This window comes from Zychaea mexicana (genome assembly GCF_025766255.1).
Source record: "Zychaea mexicana strain RSA 1403 chromosome Unknown BDB00scaffold_75, whole genome shotgun sequence".
Taxonomy (NCBI): Eukaryota; Fungi; Mucoromycota; class Mucoromycetes; order Mucorales; family Lichtheimiaceae; genus Zychaea; species Zychaea mexicana.
In genome coordinates, this window is record NW_026516738.1 from 157,248 (window position 1) to 180,176 (window position 22,929).

The 22,929-nt window shown below is 44.0% G+C and overlaps 10 protein-coding genes across 10 annotated transcripts; 5 read left to right on the forward strand and 5 right to left on the reverse strand.

The window, feature by feature from the left end:
- Positions 1–136: 136 nt before the first annotated feature.
- BDB00DRAFT_769269 (zf-DHHC-domain-containing protein) lies at positions 137–1,341 on the forward strand (the record flags this gene model as incomplete). Its single annotated transcript, XM_053119803.1, has 4 exons — positions 137–362; positions 479–771; positions 860–1,051; positions 1,147–1,341. 4 exons carry the CDS (start codon positions 137–139, stop codon positions 1,339–1,341), a joined length of 906 nt encoding a protein of 301 aa, XP_052976425.1.
- A 603-nt stretch (positions 1,342–1,944) lies between these two features.
- On the reverse strand, positions 1,945–2,991 carry BDB00DRAFT_566387 (Tim17/Tim22/Tim23/Pmp24 family-domain-containing protein). Its single transcript, XM_053117881.1, has one exon. The coding sequence runs from the start codon at positions 2,909–2,911 to the stop codon at positions 2,216–2,218; it is 696 nt and encodes a 231-aa protein (XP_052976426.1). The 5' UTR covers positions 2,912–2,991; the 3' UTR covers positions 1,945–2,215.
- Positions 2,992–3,223: 232 nt separating this feature from the next.
- BDB00DRAFT_941172 (chromatin remodelling complex Rsc7/Swp82 subunit-domain-containing protein) lies at positions 3,224–6,223 on the forward strand (the record flags this gene model as incomplete). Its single annotated transcript, XM_053129364.1, has 7 exons — positions 3,224–3,228; positions 3,322–3,350; positions 3,767–3,786; positions 4,085–4,223; positions 4,359–4,709; positions 4,818–5,796; positions 5,870–6,223. The coding sequence occupies 7 exons, from the start codon at positions 3,224–3,226 to the stop codon at positions 6,105–6,107; spliced, it is 1,761 nt and encodes a 586-aa protein (XP_052976427.1). The 3' UTR covers positions 6,108–6,223.
- Position 6,224: 1 nt separating this feature from the next.
- BDB00DRAFT_980081 (cysteine desulfurase) lies at positions 6,225–8,635 on the reverse strand. Its single transcript, XM_053129969.1, has 6 exons — positions 8,424–8,635; positions 8,121–8,317; positions 7,838–7,975; positions 7,250–7,735; positions 6,882–6,987; positions 6,225–6,801 (listed from the first exon to the last, which is right to left on the reverse strand). Exons 1-6 carry the CDS (start codon positions 8,587–8,589, stop codon positions 6,476–6,478), a joined length of 1,419 nt encoding a protein of 472 aa, XP_052976428.1. The 5' UTR covers positions 8,590–8,635; the 3' UTR covers positions 6,225–6,475.
- Positions 8,636–10,987: 2,352 nt separating this feature from the next.
- On the forward strand, positions 10,988–12,824 carry BDB00DRAFT_566582 (uncharacterized protein). The gene is made up of 4 exons (XM_053117883.1): positions 10,988–11,323; positions 11,397–11,997; positions 12,079–12,585; positions 12,656–12,824. Exons 1-4 carry the CDS (start codon positions 11,127–11,129, stop codon positions 12,758–12,760), a joined length of 1,410 nt encoding a protein of 469 aa, XP_052976429.1. The 5' UTR covers positions 10,988–11,126; the 3' UTR covers positions 12,761–12,824.
- Positions 12,605–14,351, forward strand: BDB00DRAFT_566645 (uncharacterized protein). Its single transcript, XM_053117885.1, has 3 exons — positions 12,605–12,712; positions 12,808–13,410; positions 13,499–14,351. The coding sequence occupies exons 2-3, from the start codon at positions 12,826–12,828 to the stop codon at positions 13,955–13,957; spliced, it is 1,044 nt and encodes a 347-aa protein (XP_052976430.1). The 5' UTR covers positions 12,605–12,712; positions 12,808–12,825; the 3' UTR covers positions 13,958–14,351.
- Positions 14,133–15,267, forward strand: BDB00DRAFT_566572 (cold-shock' DNA-binding domain-containing protein). Its single transcript, XM_053117882.1, has 5 exons — positions 14,133–14,515; positions 14,630–14,682; positions 14,792–14,800; positions 14,888–15,009; positions 15,076–15,267. The coding sequence occupies exons 1-5, from the start codon at positions 14,308–14,310 to the stop codon at positions 15,212–15,214; spliced, it is 531 nt and encodes a 176-aa protein (XP_052976431.1). The 5' UTR covers positions 14,133–14,307; the 3' UTR covers positions 15,215–15,267.
- Positions 15,268–16,149: 882 nt separating this feature from the next.
- BDB00DRAFT_566604 (DUF1479 domain-containing protein) lies at positions 16,150–17,940 on the reverse strand. Its single transcript, XM_053117884.1, has 4 exons — positions 17,204–17,940; positions 16,749–17,083; positions 16,502–16,642; positions 16,150–16,434 (listed from the first exon to the last, which is right to left on the reverse strand). Exons 1-4 carry the CDS (start codon positions 17,915–17,917, stop codon positions 16,215–16,217), a joined length of 1,410 nt encoding a protein of 469 aa, XP_052976432.1. The 5' UTR covers positions 17,918–17,940; the 3' UTR covers positions 16,150–16,214.
- A 510-nt stretch (positions 17,941–18,450) lies between these two features.
- BDB00DRAFT_839352 (anaphase promoting complex subunit 8) lies at positions 18,451–20,835 on the reverse strand. Its single transcript, XM_053124689.1, has 10 exons — positions 20,663–20,835; positions 20,329–20,578; positions 20,219–20,261; positions 20,053–20,152; positions 19,825–19,957; positions 19,557–19,752; positions 19,284–19,463; positions 19,015–19,179; positions 18,824–18,932; positions 18,451–18,738 (listed from the first exon to the last, which is right to left on the reverse strand). Exons 1-10 carry the CDS (start codon positions 20,755–20,757, stop codon positions 18,630–18,632), a joined length of 1,380 nt encoding a protein of 459 aa, XP_052976433.1. The 5' UTR covers positions 20,758–20,835; the 3' UTR covers positions 18,451–18,629.
- BDB00DRAFT_839355 (armadillo-type protein) lies at positions 20,836–22,546 on the reverse strand. Its single transcript, XM_053124690.1, has 5 exons — positions 22,284–22,546; positions 22,033–22,166; positions 21,575–21,926; positions 21,250–21,496; positions 20,836–21,181 (listed from the first exon to the last, which is right to left on the reverse strand). The coding sequence occupies exons 1-5, from the start codon at positions 22,447–22,449 to the stop codon at positions 21,100–21,102; spliced, it is 981 nt and encodes a 326-aa protein (XP_052976434.1). The 5' UTR covers positions 22,450–22,546; the 3' UTR covers positions 20,836–21,099.
- Between the last annotated feature and the right edge of the window lie 383 nt (positions 22,547–22,929).

The window sequence follows — 22,929 nt, forward strand, 5'->3', positions numbered from 1 at the left end:
TTTATGTAGCATTTAATGATCGTATCCCAATCCAAGTTACTGCTTTTTTAGTCTGGGGAGCAAAAGGGAGATTACTGATTTATGTATAATAATATTTGAGAAATCCACGCTGGAAACTAAAAAAAAAGAGCAGGAAATGTCATCTTCCTCTCTCGCTGGCCGACTGTATACAGTTGGCGTGTCACTCTTGATTGCCTCTATTGCATACCCATCTCAATTCTTCCTCTTTGCCCCCGGTTTTCAGGATGCCGCCTCCTGTATAAAAGCTTTACTTCCATTGAACCTTTTGGTTCTCATGGTATACTGGAATTACTACCTAGCTGTGAAAACAGATCCAGGTCAAGTACCAGAAGAATGGGTGAGTCATGTATTCTAATGCTGAATTAGTGGTGTGTCTGTTATGCAAAGTCTTGGTTCTTATATTATAAGCGGATTCCCTTCCACGTCTGCTCTAAAATATAGTTTGACAATATACCAGGATCTTTGTTGGTACCTTGCAATGAAGAACGACGAGCTGAAGGTATTACAGGTCCACGATACTGCAAGACGTGTGATATCTACAAGCCGCCGCGTACGCATCATTGTCGCTATTGCCGCCGATGCGTGCTCAAAATGGATCATCATTGTCCGTGGATAAATAACTGCGTTGGATATCACAACTATCCACATTTTGTAAGGTTCACGCTCTATGTGAGCGTTGCTTCACTTTATATTCTCATACTGCTAATATGGCGTGTCCGCACTATACTCAACGACCTTTCGCATTTTCGGGTAAGATCGCAAATGCTATATTCAAAAATGAGCGCGAACTGTCATTTTTTAACTTCGAGCCCATCTATGTCCATATGTGACATGATAGTTTGACTCGGAACCAACCACTGCTGAAGTTATCTTGTACGTAGTCGAGTTTGCACTGGCAATCATTGTTTTGTTTTGTGTTGGAATGCTCTGTGTCTACCATCTGTATTGCTTGGCCCGGAACCAAAGTACCATTGAAGGATGGGAGCGAAGTAAGGTGAATCGGTTGATCCGGAGAGGCAAGATATCACCGGTAGGTTGATATATATAGAGCGGTCTTTGCTGATATAACCCATACCATGTCAACGAATGCCGTTATTAATAGCAATTAAAAATTGTAATTTATAGGTCAAGTATCCGTTTGACGTTGGATTTTATCGAAACATCTGCTTGGTCATGGGCAACAATCCATTACTTTGGCTATGGCCACAACAAGTGCGTGGTGACGGCCTAACATTCCCTGTAATATCGCATACAGGTACAATAACCATCCTAGATAACAAATCACTGTCAAAATATACAGCAATTCATATGGATGCATAGATCCTGAGCTACCATACTATTGGCCACCACGCGATCCAGACGAGCTTCGACCTTCCATTTTCTCAAACCGATACCGCCAGCAGCAGCAACTAGAGCAGCAAGGACATATTGATACAAACGATGACGCTGTAGACTCGGATGAATATTATGACTCGGGAAGCTTATCAGATAGCGACTACTCTATTAGCGACGAAGAACAAAACGTACGACAGCCTGCTATGCATATGAAACGACAGTACCGGCGACCAATAATACCATCTCAAGAGCAGCCCTTACTTGCAGAACATCATCAGCAATACCCTCAACCGATCTCCAACACCGCACAGCCTGATAGGGATCATGCACTTTTGATTGCACGAAGCGTCGGTAGTAACTGCAGTGGCAGTAGTGGTAGTCGAGAGTCCAAAAAAGACGATTAGGTTAAAAAAATGAATGGTTTTACATCTACAGACAACAACTGGATGATGATAACATATTGCTTTGTTTTTATAACTTCTGAAATTAAGAAATTATATCCAAAATCGAGAAAGAGAAGGGTGGTTACAAAATTATATAAAGAGAAGAAAACTTTTTGTGTGCTTTATACAGAAAGAAAACTATAAAAAAAAAGTGGCGTCTTCTTTTTGATTCTAAAGGTCTTTTTAGCTGTGGGAAGGAGGAAGCGATGGCTGTAGGATGTGAGCAGAATGTGAGAAAGGAGTAGTTGCGTTTGGGATGATTGGATGACTTGGATGTATTTTTGTTAATTATCGCTGGCAAAGGCAGACACAGCCACAGACCAGATACCAGCAGCAGCTGCACACACACCAGATGAGATGCCCATGGGCCGCAGACCTATAAACCATCAACTTATGTCAGCGCTGTACTTCCTATCCTATATCAGTCTTATGAAACCGCCTTTCCAACTGAGCTCATTTATTCTCGTACCTGCTGTGCTCTTAAAGAGGGCACCAGAGATAGCACCAGCGGCTATGCTGTTGAAAGCATCATGGGTACCTCGGGAACGATCAATTATGGCGGTCGTACCGTTATACATCATAGCAATCACACCCACGGCGTTGCCGAGACCAGGGCCTCGTCGAGTAATGCTGTTCAATGTCGTATTCAAACGGACCTTCATGGCTTGAGAACCCTGTGCCGATTTGCGGACACCTTCCATCATACCATATGCACCACCCAACGTCAAACCGGCCAAGTAGGTTGTACCGGTACCGTAACATAAATCGTCCGTCCAGCCTCGCGAGGGTGTCAGTGCGGCACCGCCGGCAATGGCAGCACCACCACCAGAACCACCATACTGGTCTTCCACTTGCAAAAAGTCAATACCACCCTGGACCGTCATGGGCTGAAGCTTGGCAGCATCGTAGGAAACCTGGGACATGAATTCAGGCATGCTGTCATAGCTGTTGCTACCACCAAAGTCGTTGGTGTTGTTGGTGTTGTAATCGTCCAAGGGCGACTGGGATCCGCTGGGAGAGTACAGATCATCGGAGACTTCGGGAGAAGTGTAGTCGGCGACGTTGCTGCTCTCTTCAGGTTTGCTGCTGGATCCAAAGCCAAAGATACCCATGACGGCTTATATGTATGTGTGTGTGTGTATATCGAGGAAAAAGTGGAGAAATTACAAGTTGCAATCCAAGTCAATTCGCGCAACCATGTTTTTGTGACGGCTTTTTCTTCTCTTGAGCCCGGCAATTCTTAAGCCCGTTTTGATTGGTCAACTGTTATCAGTGCCATGCTATATGTGCTGCTGGCACTTTGGCAAGTACTACAATTAACCCGTGAAGATCTCCGGAAAAGCCGGAAGTGCTAAGAGAATATCTCATGTGTACGTCCACGCCGTATTTTTTACTCTTATTATTATGTATATGAAGTTCTGAATATGACGTAAGTGGTTCTTCCCATGTGTTCTGCTGTTGATGGCCGGTGAAAGAGCATATATAGTAGCATGAACTACTATCATCGACACTCATGCTCTAGACATCCGTGCAACAAGTATTTCTTCGCTGGTAGATCGAGCCAACATCCCACGCCAGACGCGAAAAAGAGGCGCCTTATTTTTCTTCTTTAAATAATTAAGAAGGCGATACGATGGAGGTAATAGCAGTGGACACCTTGGCAGGCGACACAAAGCGCTGCAATACAGATTTATATCCTGAGACTATAAACTTGCTACAAAATGAACGCACTACATACAAGTTTATATATGCTTGCTTAGTAGCAAAAAGAATATCAATTCCAGTTAAATCACACACAGCCTTAAAACATCTGTTGATACCGCACGATAATGTGATGTACTTGTAACACACCTTAATTTATACCGATTTGTATCACTTTGACGTGTATGCTCGAGTTGCACTTGTCTAAACTAGCTATGAAGACCCATATAGCCACAGTTTGACTAAAATACATGTACACTTGGCAGTAATTGTGGATGAGCTCAAAGTAAAGAACATCAGTACATTTACATAGGCTATTCAACAGGTGGGCCGTGCCACCACATATGGCTGAATACAGAGTTTGAAATCAAAATGCCATAGTATAATATCAATAACAGGGATTTATCACCACACAAATGGGATGCAACTACTGCATGTGTATGGTTCCTTTTTTAACTTTGCACTTCTTCGCCTTGAATTAAATGATAGATAGCTAATAGCTGTGACGCACACGCGATCATGATACGTTATTTTCCTCTTAGAGATCACAGATCAAGCATTCTCCCTATCTCAATATTTCATAGACTGCTTTGACGACTGTCCCGCCTGCTGATTGGCAGACCTTGAGGTCCGGCCTCACAGCAGGCAATCAATTTACCACGACTGTTGCTTTCCAAACTCAACCCTTTCAGCCAGAACAAAATTACGAAGCAATGCCAAAAGGTATAAATCAACGACGAAAAGATAAACAGAGTGGTGTCTGTTGCCTCCTCTCCCATCTTTACTTAAGACCATGGCGATATAGTGAAAGTAGCGAAACTAACTAAGAATGGCCGGCATTGAATATATTTTGTTTAGGAACAAGAAGCTCACCATCTGCAACATCGGCAAAAAGAAAAGGACGTCCACCAAAAAAGAAATCGAGAGATTCGAGTGGCAGAGCGGGAGTAGACGAAGGCGATGATTTCGATTACACTGGAGAAGAAAGCGATCAATCGTTTGGTGAAGATGATATAGACAATTTAAGCGACACGGATTCACTACGGGGCAAAAAACGTGGACGAAAAGCAGGATCAGCAAGCAGAGATGAGCGGCCGAAACGCCAACCAGGCACACCTGTTGCCAGCGCTTCTCCGTCTTTGGATCCAGACAGCGACTATGATGAACATGGAGAAACCAAAGTGGATAGAGGAGGCAACCTGTTAGGAGGTAAAGAAAGAAAAGGGAAAGAGAGTGAGAGAAAGAGAGTGAGTGAGAGGAAGAGCTAGTGAACTGTACGAGTGCACTCACAACGAGGGAACTGATTATGTGTGTCAGGTCGGCAGTACAAAGTTCCAACGTTTAATTTACCCAACCGTGGCCGCATGCTGTTCATGTTTTCCAAGGACCCTGCTGCGCTACTTGGTTTCCGTGACAGTTTCGTCTTTCTAAAAAAGAATCCCAAGCTGGTCAAGGTGCATGTCACCGATGCCGAAAAGGGCTTTCTGGTGCAGCATAATCTTCTTCGATCCACGTTTAGAACGCGAGAAGTGTCCGTGGTAACCGCCCGATCCGTATACAAGCAGTTTGGCCATCGTGTGCTAAGAAAGGGTCGGCGTGGACGAGACGATTACTACTACACCGGCGAAGACGAGGGCGATTTTGATGAACACAGCGAGGAGGAAACAAAGGATGCAAACGACAAGTCATGGTCGCCCTTTGCTGTTAGCGGACGAAACAACTTGACGAGCAATAGTCGACGAACACCTATTGCTGCTAGTGCCGCTGCCTCCAAAATGTCAGCACCTGTCATCACTGAAACCAACTGGATGCATCACGTTGCACTATCTATACGCAACTTTAACACGCAGCTCTGCGAGTATCGTCGCGATAACCCATCCTTCTTTGATCTACACACAAACGTCCATCAGATCCCAGCATCAAAGCAGCCATTGCGCTTGCTGTATGAAATGACCGAATCACCGTTAAAAAAAGAAAGCTCTCAAGAAACTGGAGAAATAGCAACCGGGGAGAATGCGCCTGCAGAGAAAGCAACAGCACAGCAGGGAGCTGGATTCACCGAAAAGAATGAACAAGATGTGCCATCAGTATCATCCTCTGCATCAGCAGCACTGCCAATGACCGCAGCTTCAGCAGCAACGGTACCCACACCAGCAGTACCAGTAGCACCACAGTCATTAACATCAGCACCGCCATCATCATTACCTGTTTCCACACCAAGTGTCCCACAAATGGCACAGGTACCGCAACAACCAGGCCAATACCCCGCTACAACACAACAGCAACAGCATGCAATGTAAGTATACATCTCGAAGGACTAGTGTGTGATCGATTGGTTTTCTTTCTAACACGATAGTAACTCATTCTAGTCGCCAAATGCAAGCACAGCAAGCTGCTGCTGCCGGTCATCCAATGTATTTCCAACAAATGGCGGGCAACCGGCCACCTCAAGTACCTATGGGCGGACCCATGGGAGCATATCATCCTCAGCAACAACAAATGATGATGCAACATGCATCTGCCAACGGTGTCTATGCCCCCAATACCAGCATGGCACCTATGGGAAACAATCCTTATCCGTTTATGCATCAAAGCGGCACAATGTAAAAAGAAACAACTGATATCCATCTCTGTGCGTGTGCGTTGTGATTGTCTATAGTAATAATAATGCTGCTTTGCTCCTGGTGAAATATACACATCCTATATATACTCGTGTTTTCTTTGCTTAAACTTTATACGTATCTTAATCGAATTTGGACCAAGTGTTTTTTATTGTTAATGTGTGTGTGTGTGATGGGGGTAGGGGAATGATTTATTACAACAAGACCACCATTACTACCAGTACTGCGTCTCCTCCAGTTAAATATACGTAAAATGTCTGCTCTTTTAACAAAAGAAAAATGCTTAATGCTGTGCCCATTGGATAGACTTCAAGTCGATACCCTCTTGAACCTATTAACAGACATCGCGTTAAGTCAACTAATTCTTAAAAACAAGACAACTTCAATACTTTTACTACTCAAACTTACCATCTCCCACAAGGGTGACATGTCTCGCAGCGTTTGTACATGTTGGGAAACCTTGTTGATGACAAAGTCGATCTCTTCTTCGGTTGTAAATCGACCAATACCGAATCGGATAGAGCTGTGAGCGGTTTCGTCATCTGCTCCCAAAGCGCGCAGCACGTAGGAGGGTTCAAGCGAAGCCGAGGTACATGCGGAACCGGAGGACAAGGCAATATCCTTCAGAGCCATCAACAAGGACTCACCCTCGACATATGCGAATGACAAGTTCACACAACCTACATAACAATACCATTCGACATGAGTACATTTTGTGCATGCAAGAGTTACGTGTGTGATAGAAACCATTCCTTTTTACCTGGATATGATTGCTCTGGGTCGCCATTGCGTGTGACAGCATCGACGTTGCTTTGGATACCAGTGATTAACCGATCGGCTAAACTTGAAATCCGTGCATGATCATACTAATAAACGGTTCACGTGTAAGTCAATGATTCCTTCTCTCCATACAAAACGACGCAATGGTTTCTAATCGTTACTGCCCTCAGAACCCCTGCACAATAATCCTCGCGACGACCCTGCTTACACCTCAATGAGGTGGTTGTGATGCAGCTCGTTACTCATGGGCGCTTTTTTTACCGTGCCATAACGCTAGACACGATTCGTCATAGGGCAGTCAACCACGCCTCCCTCTCACTTTATAGAACAATTCCCATTTCTAATTACCTCCATTTCTTCCTTGGAAATTCGGCATGCTTCACCCAAACCGACAACCAAAGGTGCAGGAACAGTGCCGCTACGAATACCACGTTCCTGACCACCACCGCTCATAATGGCCTGCAGACGGACACGGGGTCGACGGCGGACATAGATGGCACCAACACCCTTGGGACCATACAGTTTGTGGCCCGAGATACTTGCAAGATCAATATTCATAGCATTGACATCGATAGGGATTTTACCAGCAGCTTGCGCCACATCCGAGTGGAAAAACACCTTCTTTGACCGACACAGCTTGCCAATTTCAGAAACGGGTTGTGCCACACCAATCTCATTGTTAACCATCATGATGGACACGATGCCCGTATCAGGTCGCATGGCCGCTTCTAATTCCTTGAGATCCACAATACCGTTGCTTTGTACAGGCAGATATGTCACTTCGAATCCTTCCTCTTGAAGCTCACGGCACGATTCTAATACACATTTGTGTTCCTAAATAATTTATCCGTTCACATTTAGTTTTTTTTTTTTTTTTTTTCCAAAGTACTACTAATGAAATCATCAATAAAGAAGTATTCGATTGGGTTAGCGTACGATTTGAGTTGTGATGATATGGCGCTTCTTGTTCTTGTAGAATCGTGCGACACCCTTTAAACTCAAGTTATTTGATTCAGTAGCACCAGAGGTGAAAATGATTTCTTTGGGATCAGCACCGATCAACTTGGCTACTTCCTATGTACAATAGCAATGACAATCGTCAAGAGAGGACGTCAGTTCAGTGTAAAACACAATGTTTTCCCTTGCGTTGCTCCAGATTACTAATCGTCGCATTACTACGTCCTGAAATCAAAACGTAGAATATCCAACAGAAACTTACTGCACGGGCAGTTTCAACAGCGGTTTCCGTCTCCCAACCGTACTGGTGAGTTCTTGAGTGAGGATTACCATAGTTTTCAGTAAAGTATGGCATCATTGCGTCCAAAACACGGGGATCCATAGGACTTGTTGCTTGGACGTCAAGATAAATGGGTCGTCCTGTTGGTGATTTCATTGAAGTTTCGAATCCATGTGAATCTAAACAAAGCAATTTTGTGCGATCGCAACATTGAGTCCACAGAATATGTGTATAAGTCATATATGATAAGGAGATAGTGGGCAATATGTTGGATGTATATCTCACCTTCAGAAGGGGTGGTCACTGTAGGTTCGGCAGCGGCAGCCTGCTGTTGCTGCACGGCATGCTTTGCAAAGGCACGATACGTAGCAGGAACAGCTGTTCGCTTGGCAGCAATTGATACAATGCTACGTTGAGAAGCAAGCGTTCTTTTCAAAGTGTTGGCCAACATATTTTTTAAAGTGAAAAAAAGAAGGTTTGATGTTCGCGGGCGTTCGGGAACCATTTTTTTTTTTTCATTTTTCATCTCTCACATTCGCGGCACTACGGCCAAGGCAACTCCGAACGGTTAATAATGCTCCCCGCTCTCCCCACAGTAGCTGAAACAAGCATATTTATCTGATTACTACTGATTACAACGCATAGTGAACGGGCCTCTCCAGTGATGCCTTCCTAATTTGTTCATCATACATTTCCTCTCCAACGACGCAGCAGGCTCTACTCGGGATAAACTTATCTATACAGGCATTGTGGTATTGACCTATTATCGTACATAGCTTCAAACTTTTGTTAATAATAAAAAAAAATGGCTCCCACAATCTACTTTAGGTGATAAGTAATGTGAACGTCCTATTCACATTACTGACTTATAACATACGCTCATGTGGCTTTGATGCAAGCTAAAGCACTGTTAGTGCGCTCTTTTTAGCACATTTACTCCTATGAGTAGAAGGAAGCTACTGTGTTTCTTTTCTCCTTGTTTGTCTCTGCCCCTATCCCGCTATTGCTGCGAAAAAAAAGCCAATGTTTATCCAAAAAATTAACAGCAACGAAGACTTTCTTTACTGTATCTTCCAGTACATTTGATGGACATTTCATTTTTGGAGCATTTCATTTCATGGACAGGACCCCGAACTCGGAACAATGCGGGGAAACAAAATTTGATAGCTGTGTATATATTTTCATTTCGAAACAGTGCGCCATGATGAATATAGACTCCCGTAAATTGTCGATGCGTCTAATGATTGCATGGAATATCCGAGTCTTGTCAGCAACTATGCGCTTAATTTCCTCTTTGAAAAGTAGGGTTGATTGATAATGATGCCAGTATATAAGATAAACAATAAGCATCTATGATCGTAGTCACTCTCAGTTTCACGTCTAAAAGGATTTTACTTTGTACATCTAGGACCAGCATATACCGGGCAATTTCGGGCGATAGTTCGATTAATTACTTGCAAGTCGATGAAACGGCATTCAGTCATCAAATTATTCCTCATTCAAGCTTCTGCGTTATCTCATTCTTGACAAACAATGGCTCTTCTTGAATGATTAAATAACCATCTTTCAAAACAGCAAGCCGACACTATATGATAGATATTGTACATTTAGGTATATAGAACTGTACAGCTCCAAAACCAAAGCTGATCAAGACCAAGAAAACTGTCATACACTATTGCGCACTTCTCTATCTAGTTTCGGAGGTCCTCCAGGACCATCCACAACTTGCTAATTGCACTAGTTTAGGAATTTTATGTCATTGAAGAGAATTATGACATAAAAAAAGATACCACTAGGCATGTCATGCTAGCAAATACATGAGCGAGCCATGTCAAACTAGAACCTTTGTTGAACACCTGCCATTATGTTCTTTGTGCTTGGAGCAGTTTTAATCTCCAACCTAATCATAGTGTTTATCATACTCATCATTGCAATAATTCTTATCATTCAACTGTATAATCATCATGTATACAGAATAAACGGTCTTTAGTGGTAGCAGCGATGAGTTTTTCTGTTATACACCACGTTGTTCAGCAAGAATTACGGTAGATGTGGTACTACTCGTTCCGTCGTTTATAATACTGTGGCTTTATGCTTACAGCTGAGATCTGTCAATGCAACTACATATTCGTAAAGAACCTAACCTTGTGATACATACTTTTCATTGGGCATTTAACATCCCCTGAATATCTCCTTGCGTACCTGACTTTGTTTTAGCGGATGTCTTGACCCAAGGATATACTCATAGCATTCTGTGTTCAATATATCTCACGCAGCATGATCACACCGCTGTGTACAGACAACAGCCGGGATACCATCATGTCAGGTACAATGAATGATCATGACATTTATTGCTGTTTCTCGGATGACAAAGAAAGAATTTAAACCTAGGTCACATATACATCCTTTCGATGTCAAAACCCAAGATGCGTCATCGACCTATAAAAAGAACAGAAAAAGGAAAGGTGAGCGACCTTCAAAAAGACTGCGTTTCCTTTTTGTGGGAAGGATGATTGTGTCACTGTTTCGCAACAGTGTTATTCTATATGGCATTAAGAGTAAGTTTTATAATTATGATAGCAAAAGATACGTGCATAAACAAACACCTTACATAGTTTATTTTTGGATCACCTGAGACAGCCTGGCAATTGCTTTGATAATTACAACTGTGATTATGAGTTTTGCAGCAATTACGATAAAATTAATGAATAATTGTTCTACGGGCATCATCAGCCGATCGGTTGGGTGTGTGTTTGTGGTGGAGTTTATTAAAGGGTGTGATGAAAATCGTGTAGGTTTAACCTGATTTGGCATCAATCAACCTGTCTGCATTCAAATCACACAAACACCACACACACAAGTGCGTGTGTGATAGACAAAGAGCGGGCGAGACACACTTACTCTTCTTCTCTTACAACCCCCAAAAATAGTGGGTGAAACTCTTTCTGTCTCTCTTCCTCTTTCTTCAACCCAAAAGATAATGACACAATGCACACGAAAACCGACGAGCCGATATTGAGGCCGAGTGCCTTGGCCCGAGCAAAACTGCAAACACCACCTTACACCAGCGTACCTGAATGGGCTAGTCATTCTGAATCCCCAGAATCGCTCTTTGCTCCAAAGACACCTTCTACACATGCCACGGACGATGCCATGCTTTCTGCAGAAAGGATAAATCAACACAAGTAAACTGCCCTTTTTCGTTTTTTTTATAAATTTCCATCGCCCATAGGTTTAATTCTAAGACTTTGGTAGCAGATCTGCTATATCGACCGACAGTTTATTTTCGTCTTTAAGGTCGGCGATTCGGCGCGTCCATCCCGATCAGCAGAAACGAAAGCAGCAGCAACAGCAGCAGGAGCAGCGAGATCGTGTCATTATTACACGGGCAAGCACAGCAACCACCGCCACCACGAATCCGCATAATAATATCAACCATAACCTTTTTTCTATACCGACGATTCCCGAGCTACTGTTGTCTCCCAGTAGTGCCCCTACGAGCATACGTTATACCGCCAACAACAGCAATAATGATTCTGTCTCGTCGCTTGCGACTCGCAGAACCATGTCGGCTACTTCATTGGCACTCTCAGTAATACCCTTGACAGAAGAGACTGGCTCTGTTTTTGAAAGCAATAATAATAATAATAATAATAACGATAATAATGAATGTGCTGCCGGCGGGATATTGATGAAAGGTCGACTTTTATGCGCTGTCCATATGGAATGGTACAGTCGACGGCAAGCAACAGCAAACGAAACATCTCGAAACCACATTCGTCTGCGACAGAGCCGGTTGAGATGGCGTGAGTTTGAAGGAGTGCTCAAAACGGATCGATTAGAGCTCTATCTGGTCACAGTAAGTTATTTCTACAACAGAGAAAAAATTTGTAAAAAAAAATATGCTACTAAAATATGTATTCATCACTGTTGTATAAAGAACCTTGTCATCAAAACACGACGGCTCGCTCATGTCATCTATCTGAATCCAAACGCCAAAAAATCGCGACGCTACAATCCTGTACGGCTCGTGCTGATATCCCCCGTGGATTTCGTCTGGAGCCTACAGTTTCGATCTTATGAAGGCCGCAACATCCATTTTCTGTTTGCATCGCGTACCTTCCGAGAATCGCAGACGTGGTACATGGCGCTTTATCGACGGCCTTTTACCAAAACAACGCCTATTCCAGCATTAATTGACTTGTATATACCAGCACTCGACGACTTGCAAATACGATTACCTCTTGCCGACCTTGATTTCGAAAACAACAATGTTCGCATACAGTACGTTGTAAGATGCGCATTGACGTTATTGGACCGCCAGGGTATACGACCGGACAGCTGGCATTGTGACAATGTGAGCCTGTGTTGGCGTCATGGGAAGCAAGCACGGCTCGCATGGATACCCGACAATGGCTATTTAGTGAGTCCACATCTCATAGAACAGGTAGGGCTTGGATCTTTCCTTTCTCATTTGACAACAGCCATTGCTTGACATTGACTTGTTGAATCCTCAGACACATACTTTGGAGCTTCGCCCAGATACGCAACAGTGGCGGCAACAACCGCGTGATGTATGTTGCATGATTCTCGTTACCCCGGTCTCAATCTATAACTATTGACAACAAATTCCACGGAATACACGATGCTCACTCACATGATCCTCTAGCAATTGCCACCACCTGTGATGGAGGGCGAGCTCTTCTTTCTTGACAGAAGAAGGAAACAGCAGCAACGGAAGAAGCTACTCTATGCAATGATGGAAGGACACCTGCTATTCTTGTTGGATCCTGGAAAGGCAACAAGACCGCCGGATGAGATCCCGAACGGCGGAAGACACCATACTCGGTTCACATGGGCACGTTCTCTCTTTGCGACGCAAGCACTGCATGTACGATCACTGACTCGACTGTTTCGCCCGTCGAGCAACGTGAGTGTCACCTCGACGACGCAACATGCAGCACAAGCTGAATTTACCCGACGCTCAGCGAACATCATGAGTGCGGTGGCCGTCATTGATATGACTCGTGCAACCAAGGTGCGACGCGTATCGACAGAGCAACGGACAACATTCGAAGTGAGCTTGGGCAACACGAACAAGACACAATTGCATTTTGAAGCGTCGACAATGCACACCATGTTTGAGTGGATTCAACGCATACAACGAATTGTCCAATGTCAACAGCAACTGCGACAACAACAACAACAACAACAACAACCGACGGCGACGACGACTACCTTGCCACCGCAACTCCAAGAACGGAGCGTTTTAGTAAGTGTAAATTTCTTTTCATTGTAGTAGGCTTGTGCACGGGGTAGTATGTGGTGTCAATTCACAAGCGTGTGAATGATTTGTTTAGCATTCGGGCATGCTGTATGTGCGACAAGACTATCTTAGCACATTCAAGCAGCTGTACTGCATATTGACGCGGGAAAAGCGACTGGTTTTGTACAACACGTGTCGGCAGCGAGTCTGGAACGAGCATTTTGTGACGCTGTCCCTGGATCAGCAAGTCTATGTTTATTCAGCAGAAGATGATGTGGGCAGTCAAGACAGCCGTGGCAAAACAAAGCAGCCACCGCGTATGTTTGAGGACGGAAGGACAGTGGAGAGCAGCAGCACGGAGACATGCTCGTTTGTGATCTGGCAGACAGCACAGCGGCACCTGCTGGTGACATTGCGCGAGCGGCTGTCGACGCTCAAGTTTGGACATCGGCTCGGACGCAAAGGCACAGTGTGGGTGTGCTTGGCGCGAAGCCAGGATGAGAAAGAGGCGTGGGTATGCGCAATGCACCAAGCCATCGACCAGGTCTCGTGACAATAGCAGAGGGCATGTTTGACAACACTCTCGCGGGTGGTGGTGCTTGTTTTTTTTTGGGGAGAGGGCGAACCCATCATAATGCATCAAAGCTTGTATCCAAATTAACCTCATTTCCCTCACTCTCCCTCCCTCCCTCTCTCTCTCCCTCTCTTTCGCTCTTCTCGCTCTTTCTCTCACACACACGTCTCTTTTCTTTGTTTCTTTCTTTCATCTTCTTTGTTCCACAACAACAATAGCAACCACAACGCACGCATACTTCTCTTTTGCACGTATCATTTTTATTAATACTACTACTACAACTACTACTACTGCCCAACAATAAAACCACCCACGCATCATTCTTGATAATGGCATCCTCCGCAACTGCGACAGCAATCCCTCCGCCGCCGTCCTGCTCGCCCTCCCCTTCCTCTCCGTCAACAGCTCTTATTGCTGCCCATCCACGCAAACTCGGCCTCGTTAAATTTTTCAATTCAACCAAAGGCTATGGCTTCATTATCCCCGCCGAAGAAGAACAGCAGCAGCTCGTAGCGACCGGTCAGCCGCCTGTTGAAGGTGAGTGCCATGCTTTTACTTGATAATAATAATAGTAACAATACCAGCACCACCAGTAGCTTGTGCTAACCAGTCTTCCACCACTACAACAATAACAACAACAACACAAACTAGTTTTCGTACACCACACAGCAATCACGGGCGGAGGCTTCAAGAGCCTTGCCGAGGTAAGCTTCCCATATCTGGCCGTTGGCTCGTTTGATCTACATTGATAACCTGATCGTTTTTTTCTCTCTTTTTATTTTTTTGTGTGTGTCTGCGTGTTTCGCTCCCTAGGGAGAGGAGGTAAGATATAATATACACACACACACACACACACGTCTACGGGAACGAAAATGCATAGTTGCTGTTGACACGTCCTCGTTTTTGTAGGTCGAGTATGATCTGATCCAAGGGCCTAAAGGCATGCAGGCTGCCAACGTGTCCGGTCCTGGAGGTAAACCCGTTCAAGGCGATCCAAACGCACATCGATCTTACCATCATCGCTACCAGAGGTACGTACGTGCTGTTGATGTGTAAACATGAGGAACTCTTATTTACATGAGGGATGATACCATCAGTGGCGGAAGACATCATTACTACCATCACCACCAGCAACAACAACGACAACAACAACAACAACAACAGCAGCAGCATCATCATCATCGTAGCCATCAAGATAGCAATGGAAGTGGATCAGATGGATCCAACGGTAAGTAGAACGGGAGGATGGACGAGTATGCTGTGGTGTGACTGATAAGTAATAGTTCCTTCACCGGCAGGTCATTTGGGATACCCAGTGTATGGGATGCCACCGTACGGATACCCCATCTACGCTGCTGCTGCTGGAGCATACATGGTGCCAACCACCGCCGGATACTACCACCATCAATTTGCATCGTCACAGTCATCGCCACAGCTCAAGCCATCCATAGCCATGTACTATCCCTATGCGCCAATGGCAGCCCAACCCCACCAGCACCAGCAGCAACAAGCGTACGGCCATCTGTCTAATTCGTCGTCATCGTCGTCGTCGAACCACACAGCCACAACCTGCGAGCCAGAATCCGGGGATGTTTCTCCCTCCTGCTAAAGTATCACCACCACCACCACCACCATCACCCACCAAAAACAAGCGATTACCTCGAACGAGCCCACGCTCTCATCTTCCCTTTCGTGTGAATGCATGCTGACCCGACTCCTTAACTCTCTTTTCTCTCTCTCCAACTGTCTCCACACACTCACTCACCCGCACAAACATATAGTAACACACCCACGCACGTCCACCACACGCCTAAATCACACACAAACACTTTTAAAACTGGATCCCCCACCTTTTTCTCTCTTTCTCTGTGTTCTCTCCTCCTCGTCCGCTCCTTTTGCTGGCTGGCGTAACAAAAACAAAACAAAAAAAAAGAGGTCCAGAACGGGTAAAAGAAAATCATGTACACACATAAATCGATTGTTAATATCACGACCAAAGAGGGAGTGTCTGTCTCTGCTATTTTTAATATCCCACCATGTACACACCATGCAGCGCCCCAGCACACCGAAAGAAAAACGAGGAGACACCTTCATCTTCATCAAATAGTAGTCATATTCTGATTCGCTTCTTTCCGCGCCATACACACTTAACAATAATAACACCAACATGGAGCGCAGCAGCTACTCCTATGTTTTGTCTAAGCTCATTTCATCACATTGCTATCATAAAGAGACTTCAAGGTGTTGGGAACGGCGAGAGAATCTGATTATGCTGCAATCGCGCCTTACGCTGTCCGGGCGTCAAACTTCCCTCCTCTTTGTGTCCTTCGTGTGGTGGGATCGGCAGCGGTGTGAGCCCCATGCCGAGTTTTTGATTCGCATCGAGCGTCGAGGGCGTTGCACGGAAGCCTTCAATGTTTTCCTCGCAGTTGTTGGCGGGAAAGTCGGGCGGTGTCCTTTTTGTTCGTTTAATTACAGTTATTATTGTTAATAAACTCTATATCTTTTTTTTTTACCCCTTACCATCCTTTGATGAACATGTCACGCTGACGCTTCAGATATTCCGAGTTGCGACGACACACCGGTGAGCTTGGGATGTACAGCACAGACGAATCACAGTTGGATTCGTTCTTTGGTTCGACTGCGTGTACTTGATCACAGTGCCTTTTTTTTATGGTGGTATATCTTCATCTCTTAATTATGTATCCATGGTGTGTCTGTCTTCTCATCTCGACAGAAAGGAGTAGCATCTAGTATTTCGTCTACGTACCAAAATACAGCATCGCCGAAATTGACGTGAGGCACAGAAACCATGCAATCGTTAATGATTTCTGGATGGTTTTCTGGAGTGATATCGCTGCATCGACCTGGCCAAGATCCAAGCAAGTCGCTCTTTTGAAGATGGGGCTCAAGTAGCGGCTTCATCAAAATATACGCCATCGGCTCTTTGACCAAGGGACACACTTTGAGCGTGCCTCCACCAGGTCCTATGCTGGACAGAGATACCCATCCTTGGAAAATGCGATACATCGAGCAGCCACCGGGCGAGTTATACATGTCCATCTCGGCATCGACACGATGCGTTACATCAAAAGAATCATGTTCCTGATGATCAGCAACATATAACAGCAGGATCAGATCTTTTGCATTGCTTCTCTAAATGTTACACCAAAGGGCGACAACAGCTAGCGCACATGATGCTTATTGGAGTCATACTGTACTTGCCTCCCATGCTCCTTCAAAGATCTTTTGATAGCACTTGCGATACGTAGGGTCTTCCCAGCGCTCTACAGATCCACCATCCACGTGACCCGACAAAGCAAATGTTGCATCCCCGGGCTGTCGGATACGCAAGCGATCACAATAGCACAAGTTATTTTCCAGATCAACCTCAGTCTCTGAAGTAGCATGCCACAACTGATTCAATGCCAACGCTGCAGTCGTGAAATTAGGATGCGATCGGCAAGCACACTGTGCCTTTGTGAAATAGAGTTCCCAAGCCTGTGGTTTATCAGCCGGAAAACCAACAATCGTGTCACGATGTGCATCGATACAGTCCAGGATCTGCTGCTTGTACGCTTTGGCCGTGGTCTCATCAATGAGGCCACGGACCACAAGCACACCGCGCTTCTTGACTTGCGCAGCAATGTCGTCAGGAAGTCGGCCGTTGTTTTCAACAATGGATTGGAACGGGATTTCCGGGATCACATTAGGTCCACGCTGGCGGATCTCGAGTGATTCGTTCTTGAGTGCCTTCACCACGCGTTCGTATGCAGCTTGAAGCACACTTGGATCGGATGGGGCAATCTCCTGCTTCAGCTTAATGAAGCGGGGGTCCAACGCTGGCGGTTTGGCTCCCAAGTGCACAAACACAGACGACAAGTCACCTTGATGCGCTTTGGTTGCTCCAGTTGTTGTTGCGGGTGCTGTCACGAGCATTATAACGATGAAGAGAGTTTACTTTCTACCGAAGAAAAATAACGAGAGTAAGAAACATGATGATATATATGTAGCCGCTTGTTTTGAAAAACAGCGGAAAAGAATGGTACCGCGGAATCAATATGGATGGATGTTTTGTTTGGTTTGATCGTGTCGCGTGATATTATTAGGTAAACACAGAAACTTGTATGGTTGTATGTACGCATAATGCTCTTTAGGTTTCAGCTTTCTTGTTTGGCATGAAGGAAAGCAACACAGAGAAGACCATGTTTCACAGTACGTGATCCAGTTGCTCGTCCTCATGTTTTGTACCATTGCATTGGAATACTGTATCTACATTGCTCTGTTTTACTATTATGTACGAGCAATGCTTTATTCTTTGTTGTTGTCGGGTTCATTATCCATTTATGCATATTTCCATATCAATAATGGTGCTGCATAATATGTACTCAGGGTGAATGATGCAGGAACGGGTGGTGATGATCTTTCTCTTGGAGGGTTGCTGGCGGAATCACGCTTTATAGCAGTTTGATATTGCTTCTTATGGTCTTATTGTATAAGCCCACATTGTGTGAACATGTTTATTTACAATTGTACTAGGGAAAAAGAAGAGCTTCCCAGACCTGTTGTACATTTTATCGTCTACTAGGTAATCAAATTATCGTGGCTTTGCCTCTACTATTTCCCTTTTCTAATTTTAATGGGTTTACTTTCATGCATCAAGTGCAGCAGCTCGTTCATAGCACTCCAAGGCCTTGTCGTCTTGATGCAAAAGACTATAACATCCTCCAAGCGCTTTCCACATCCGCCCATCATCAGGTCTACATATACGTATATTCAAGAGGTATCTAGTTGGCGCCATATCTCATTTTCCATGGTAGAAAATTAAATAGAAATGGAGTGTACCTGAGCTTAGCAGCTTCGTAATAATGACGACGCGCATGTTCTGGTTGACCCAGCATTTCGTGCGCCTGACCAATTCCATACCAGGCACGGTAATCTCGACTATTGATTTCTATGTGTATAGTCGAGAATTACTGTAAGTTTTATTTTCTTTTTAAATATAAAATTAGTAAATAGACTCTGCTTCTTTTTACCTATGGCTCTAGTATAACACTCTATTGCAGCATTTGTGTTTTTCAGCTCGATGTAATCGTGACCCAATAACGTCCATGCAAGATGATAGCTTCGATTGAGTTTCAGTGCCCTCTTGAAATATTTTACAGACTCGGCAATTTCTCCCGTGGCGCTGTGGTAGTTGGCTATCAAACCATATTCCATGAGATGATGATGGTGATGGATCTTTGAGATATATTTTCTTCCTCCCTCACCTCCTTGCTCACACTTGTTGAAAGGACGTCCTTACCGACGATGCAGCACGTCTCTGGTTCATACTGATCAATCTGTATACATTCATGCGCGAGCACACTCAGCTTTTCTCGAGAGCCTTGAAGATAAAGCAGGTTTGAATACACATCCATGTCTTCAAGTCGGTATGGATTTTCTTGTCTGATCTGGTCAAAGAGTATCTCGGCCTTATCATACTCTAATGAAGACAGTAGAGAGCTTATGATCAGCCGTTTATTTCCTGTGGGCTCATTAAAATGCCATGATGGGATAAAGATTTGCATCTGCTCACCAAGAGAGTTATAAAAAGCCATTGCCAATTGCGACTTGATGTAGATACTTTTTTTAAAGTGAACTTCAAGCGGTTGCATGATTCTCCAAAACACGCTCGGTGGCAGCTGAATCTCAAGCGCTAATCGGGCTAAGAACAAGTTCTTAACAATACTGATGGGCAATTCTTGATCCAGACGTTCTTTTAGATAATAAAACTGAGAAAAAGGAAACTTTGTCAGGCAAATCATCTGTGTATATTGAGGAAGAAATGCTTTTCTTTCACTAACCTGTTTTTGTGTTGATGCCAGTGTACCCAATTGCATCCATGCTGACCAGTTGAATTCATACATTTTGACGGATTCTATCAGTGCTGCAGCGGCCTCTCGTTCCAAATCACGTTTATGCAGAACGACCCCGTACCTTAGTAATACACATCAGTTGGCTGTTAAAACTTACCATAACCTCATTGAAAAAGGAATATCATCATATGTTTTTTTCTTGTCAAGAAAACTTACAGATATAGATTAAACGCATCCAGACTATCTTTTAACGGCCGTAACTCTTGATAAATGCCCTCCAATGCTTCATTTGTCTTTGACCAAGTTTCCGTTGGACCTAGCATCCCGAATCCATTTGCATGTAAATACGTTGGCGAAAGAAATGTGCATAGCTGTTTATTACCTAGTATCTCCTGTGTAGCTTCCTCTTTATGTTTTTCGCCTGCCTGTATACATATACTACTGGTAAATGACGTAATAGTATCGATGATCTTGGAAGAGAGGTATACTTACCAAATAGGTTGCATATAGCCTCAAGAACCGGAGTTTGGGTGATGAGTAACCTTTTAAAGTTGCTGCTACATTATCGAACTGCGACTGTTCAAAGAGTACTTGAGCACGTTGGTATTTGTCATACTCTGTTGCTGTTAGTACTACTGTTTGATCAGAAGCGGTCGTGAGCACAAACAGATTGGACTTGACTGTAAAGTCTCGGTCATTGCTTATTATGTGTTCCGGAATGCCGTCTAAAATTTCTGTTGCCCTGTAACGTTGAATTGGCGAAAGAATCAGAAAACGTGTCCACAAAGAGTTGCAAAGAGTGAGAGAGAGAAAGAAAACGAGCTACCATTTGGTGGAATCGTATAAGCAGTGCTCGTGACAGATCAAGATTGCTTGTTGCAATTGTTGTTTAAACTGAAGAATATCCTGTTCAGTGAACATGGTCTGTATGTATCGCAAGGAAGAAAAACGCGTCGCAGCTAAAAGTTATTAAAACAAAAAAATTGAATAGGGAAAAATTATGCTCTTTTTTTTTGGTTCTTATTTAAAAATTCAAATAGATGGTAGATGCAGCGTAGTTAGGGGGCCAAGGTAATACAAATGAAGAACAGAGAAGAAGGTAGTGTATGTACATAACTAAATAAAGTTGTCTAAGATCGGGGAGGTTATCGTTCGCGTGCGTTTATATGCGTGTTTTCCATTCGTGTACATTGTATGTACTGCTCATGTTGGGATGTTATGAATGGGGGGGGGAGGGGGAGTTATACTTATATCTAGAAGGCATTAATTCTGTTGTGCCAACTTGAGTGAGTGCATGTTGGCCTTTTCCTGGGTCTCAAGACCATTGGCATATTGGAAATCGCCACTAATAAATATTCATCAGTGCAAATTCTTTTTGAATCAAATCATAACAGTACAAGAGGACAAACTCACCTAGTCTCATACTCGTACATGTCCAAGGCAACAACACAGCTTTCGCGCACAACGCGCTCGTCGTCAGCCTTGAACTTGGACAGGGTTTCCAAGACTTCAGGAGTTGCAATGGATCCCAGTGCTTCTGCAGCTTCGTGACGAACCATGTATTGTTCCTGTGCATCCTGCAGGGTTTCAGTCAGGGCAGGCACCGAGGCAGGGTGCTGCAATTGACCAAATACATAGGCAACTTCATGACGGAAGAGAGCTAATAGTAACTGTACCATAAGCTATCAAAGAAACATTGCACATCCATATATACACACACACACAAAAAAAAGCTTACCGCTCTTGTCCTTGAGACCCTTTGCCAACTCCTCAACAGCTTCGGTGTTTCCGATCTCACGCAAACCAAACATGGCACGGTATCTTTCGAAAAGCGGCAAGCTGGTATCCATCAATTGCTGACCAAGCTCCTTGACAGTTTTTACATTGGCGGAAGGTGGTGCAGGATCAACCGAGTTATACAAACTCTTATTCTTTTCTCTTTCTTCCTTATTCTTTGGATCATTATCATAGCGAATCTTTTCGAGAGCCAAGACACATGTTTCCGCAACCGCCTCGCTTGAATCGTTCAAGTACTTTTCGAGAATAGGGATCGACTCGAGGGTACCAATGGCACCCATTGCTTCAGCAGCCTTTTTGTAATGAAAAATTAATACATGTTAATTTTTCATGTGGCGTATAGATGATAGCATTTGTAAACAAGGCAAAATAGAAGAGAAATGTGAGAAAGTAGCTTACCTCATGGCGCACCATTACATCTTCATTGGTGTCTTCCAACACCTTACCGAGAATGTCATTGGCGCGTGGGTTACCGATTTGGCCAAGACAGTACGTCAGTTCGTGCTTCAACAATGCTGATTCATCACTCAGAGCTAGAAAATGCAATCATAATGTTAAGCCCACATTTCTATTTTAATGTACTCGACCAACTTTTTTTTAAGTGTTTCGAGTACACCAAAAAGATATAAATAAAGGTAGTCCGTTATTACCTTTAGCAATAATGTCAATAGAACGATCGTCAGCAATGTTCTTGAGAGTGAAAAGAGCACGGAATCGTTCGGCAAGAGCAACGTTTCCGGGAGTGTTGCAGAGAACGGACTCGAGTTGGTCGTAGTTAACGTTAAGGGTATTTACAGTTTCGCCTTGTTCGCTCATTATAATTTATTCGGATGGGGGCTTGTGGAAAAAAGTGTGTATTCCAAAAAAAAAAGTTTGATTCAGGACCTGAGAAAGCGCTCTGAAGCCGTTGAAGCCACCAATGCTGTTCACGAGAACTCCGATTCGTCAATGCGCGCATCCCAAAGCTCCGCTCACTCCACAATTCAAGTCCGTGTGTTCGGTATACCTGCTTCCAAATAAAAAGCATGGGTTAACTGGTAACAGCAGAGCAGTGCTGGTAGGAGAGACTCATTTAAGCAATTATATGAGAAATTGGTATGACTAGAAGATGTTAGCCGAGTTGGCAAAAAAAGTAAATCAACCTTTTGAAGGACGGGACACATATTGGAGTTTCGCAAATCCACACGATTTGATTAATGATAGTGCTGCCATCATGCGATACATATGCATATTATGTAAGGAGCCATGATATAGTGACGATAGTGAAATTCAGATCCACTACTGTGGATTACGCTG